This window comes from Mauremys mutica, chromosome 17 (genome assembly GCF_020497125.1).
Source record: "Mauremys mutica isolate MM-2020 ecotype Southern chromosome 17, ASM2049712v1, whole genome shotgun sequence".
Classification (NCBI taxonomy): Eukaryota; Metazoa; Chordata; order Testudines; family Geoemydidae; genus Mauremys; species Mauremys mutica.
This window is the reverse complement of record NC_059088.1, coordinates 11,413,914-11,416,933: the sequence shown is the minus strand read 5'-3', so window position 1 is coordinate 11,416,933 and position 3,020 is coordinate 11,413,914. Positions and strand designations below refer to the sequence as shown.

At 49.8% G+C, this 3,020-nt stretch overlaps 1 protein-coding gene across 1 annotated transcript; it reads left to right on the top strand.

The window, feature by feature from the left end:
- The first annotated feature begins 1,149 nt into the window (after nucleotides 1-1,149).
- LOC123352132 (probable G-protein coupled receptor 33) lies at nucleotides 1,150-2,568 on the top strand. The gene has a single exon (XM_044991888.1). The coding sequence runs from the start codon at nucleotides 1,150-1,152 to the stop codon at nucleotides 2,242-2,244; it is 1,095 nt and encodes a 364-aa protein (XP_044847823.1). The 3' UTR covers nucleotides 2,245-2,568.
- The last annotated feature ends 452 nt before the right edge of the window (nucleotides 2,569-3,020 follow it).

The following is a 3,020-nucleotide window of genomic DNA, read 5'->3' as shown; positions in this document are numbered from 1 at the left end:
GGGGCTCTCAATTAATCCCCCTGTACTGAGCCCAATCCCTCGTGTTTGCCAAGAGCATCTTCTGGAAAAGCCTCCAGCTGTTTGTCCGGCTGTTCTTAAATCCCTCCAGTGATGGGGATCCCCAAACCACCCCTGGAAGCCAATTCCAGAGCGTCTCCCCCTTGAGAGTTAGAAAGTGTTTCCTAACCTCTGATCTAAAATGCACAATCTTTTACATTTGGGGGGTATTGAGTATTGAGTTTTCAATTAAAAAAGAATTGGTTTTTAAAAAACCTTTAACCTTGTTCTGTTTTTAAGCAAACCACCAACCTGACAAGTGGATTTTTGTAAATGTAAAAATCACTGTTTCCCCCCCCACCCCAAAACCAGTTTTCAAAAATCGAAGCTTGGGCTAAAAGCTGTTTTCTGAAAACTCAAGACTTTTACGAAGCCTCCGAATGGTTTTCATCAAAACTGATGGTTTTGAATCAACCCCCACAGACAGTTATTGGAACCTGATTGGGTGTTTTTCCCTTACCAAAAATCTGTTTTCAAAACCCGAGCATTTGGGCTTAAACCAGTTTATAAAAACTGAACATTTGACTCAAATCCCACATATTTTCTTACCAAAACTGCCATTTTTTATCCACCCTCCAAAACGTTTACGGAAACTCCCAATTTTTTTCCCCCCGTCAGTTTCCAAAACCTGAAAAAAATCCAGTTCCCACGTTTTTCATTGACAACAAAAAAAATCGCGTTACATTCGTGAAAAGGAACCAGACCTGGTTTGCAATTCCTGGTGATAAATCACTGACGTGTCCAACTGGCTCCATCCATTTCCTATAACTCCAGGGTCCTTCTCTCACTTAGGAAGGAAAGGGTCATACAAGGGTGCTGAGGAGGAGATTACAAAAATCCTGGGCACAGAATGCTCAGATCAAGAGGTGACCCGTAGCTCTGTCTTGGAGCAGTGAGTTCCACTGGCCATATCCCAGCTGATCTGAGAATACTCAGCCTGGATAGTCTGGAGGACCAGAGGGTGCCAGAGAGGTCCTGTCCAACAGTATGTTCCTGACCCTCTGGTATTTCTCCCTTCCTTATCTTCCACTCTCCCTTTCCCCCTTCTCTGTCATCCCTTCTAATCCCTCTTCTGTCTCTCCCCAGGGCACCATGGACCGAGGCAACATGACTCTTCAACCAACCACTGGGGAGAATTCCAGCCAGACCCCAGCTGCTGTGAGTGCCGCTCACCTGGCCTCTGCAATGTTGCTCTTCATCACCTTCCTGGTGGGTGTGGTGGGGAACGGGCTGTACCTGTGGGTGCTGGGGCTGAAGATGAGGAGGACGGTGACCACGCTCGTGTTCCTCCACCTGGTCTCCTCTTATCTCCTCCTCACCCTGCTGATCCCCTTCTTCGCCGTCTACGTCCTCCTGGATTTTCACTGGGTCTTCGGCACGGCCATGTGCAAGCTTCTGAATGCCTGCATCTCCGTGGGCATGTTCACCTCCGTCTTCCTTCTCACCCTCATCAGCCTGGACCGCTACATCCTCACTCACCGTCCCATCTGGTGCCGGCATCACCGCACCGTGCCCTGGGTCAGGAAGCTGGTCGTGGGCGTGTGGCTGGTCTCCTTAGCCCTCAGCGCTCCCTACCTGGCTTTCCGGGAGACCCGGGTGGGGGATGGGGGAAGAATCACCTGCATCAATAATTACACCTTCTCCGGAGTCTGGAACGGAGCCGAGCCACAGGACCTGGGCAGACGGGTCCACCTGGCCGTCCTCATGGTCCGGTTCCTGCTGGGCTTCCTGCTGCCGTTCTGCACCATCGCAGGATGCTATGGCTGCGTGGGGCTGGAGATGAAGGAGAAAGGGCTGGCGCGGAGCAGGAAGCCCTTCAAAGTCATGGTGGCCGCGGTGGTTTCCTTCTTCCTCAGCTGGCTGCCCTACCACCTCTACCACGGCTTGAAGTTCTTCAAAGACGAGTGGAAGTTGGACTCCATCCTGGTCATTTACACGCTCACCTCCTGCTTCAACACCTGCTTCACCCCTGTCCTCTACCTCTTCGTGGGGCGGCGGTTCCAGCAGGTGCTTAAGACATCCTTGCTTGCTCTGCTTCGGGAGACTTTTGCTGAAGACCTCAGCGGCAACGGTGCTATCTCGCATGAGAGCTCCGGGGTGGTAGCTGGCAAACTGGAGCTGCCTGAGCAAGTTACGGGGCCTCTGGATTCAGGGACAGGAAGCTTAGAACCCAGGGTTCTAGATTAACCGATGTAGAGCTTAATGGCCTCTAGCTCTCCCGGCACCAGAAAGTCTGGTGTGATGCCGCAGGTTCTAGAATCATGTCATGTTCTGAAATGTCACAGGTTCCAGATTTCCTGATGCTTTCACAAAAATCAGAATGGTTCTTGGCTGAATCTAGAACACGATGGGTTCTAGTTCATCCCCCTTCAAGCCTCTGGTGTGATTTCATATGTTCTAAATTCGCAATTTGTTCTATAACAGTGTGGGTTCTAGGTATCTGCCCCTTTAAACTCCCGATGTAGCCCTGTATGTTCTAGCTTCCTGGTTTGTCCTATAGCTTCATGAGTTCCTGACCTATTTTAGCTCACCTAAAACCCACAATTTCTGTGTATGTTCTAGTTTTATGATTGGTTTAACAGGTTCTAGGTCAATCATGCTTTAAAACCCTGATGTTATCGAATGGGTTATGGATTCCTGACTGTTTCTTGGAACTGTGCATGTCCCAGATCTCAAATGCTCAATAACTCAATGGTTTCTAGTTCAGTCAAGAAGTACATGGGTTCTAGATCACTCACCATTTAAAACCCTGGTGTGACCCTGTGACTGTGGTCCTAGCGGAAGCCAGCTAGGGCCATAGAATCATAGAATATCAGGGTTGGAAGGGACCTCAGGAGGTCATCTAGTCCAACCCCCTGCTCAAAGCAGGACCAACCCCCAACTAAATCATCCCAGCCAGGGCTTTGTCAAGCCTGACCTTAAAAACCTCTAAGGATGGAGATTCCACCACCTCCCTAGGTAAC

Bases quoted from the DNA above. Each gene is read 5' to 3' on its own strand.
- LOC123352132 (XM_044991888.1), top strand. From the start codon at position 1,150: ATGGACCGAGGCAACATGACTCTTCAACCAACCACTGGGGAGAATTCC.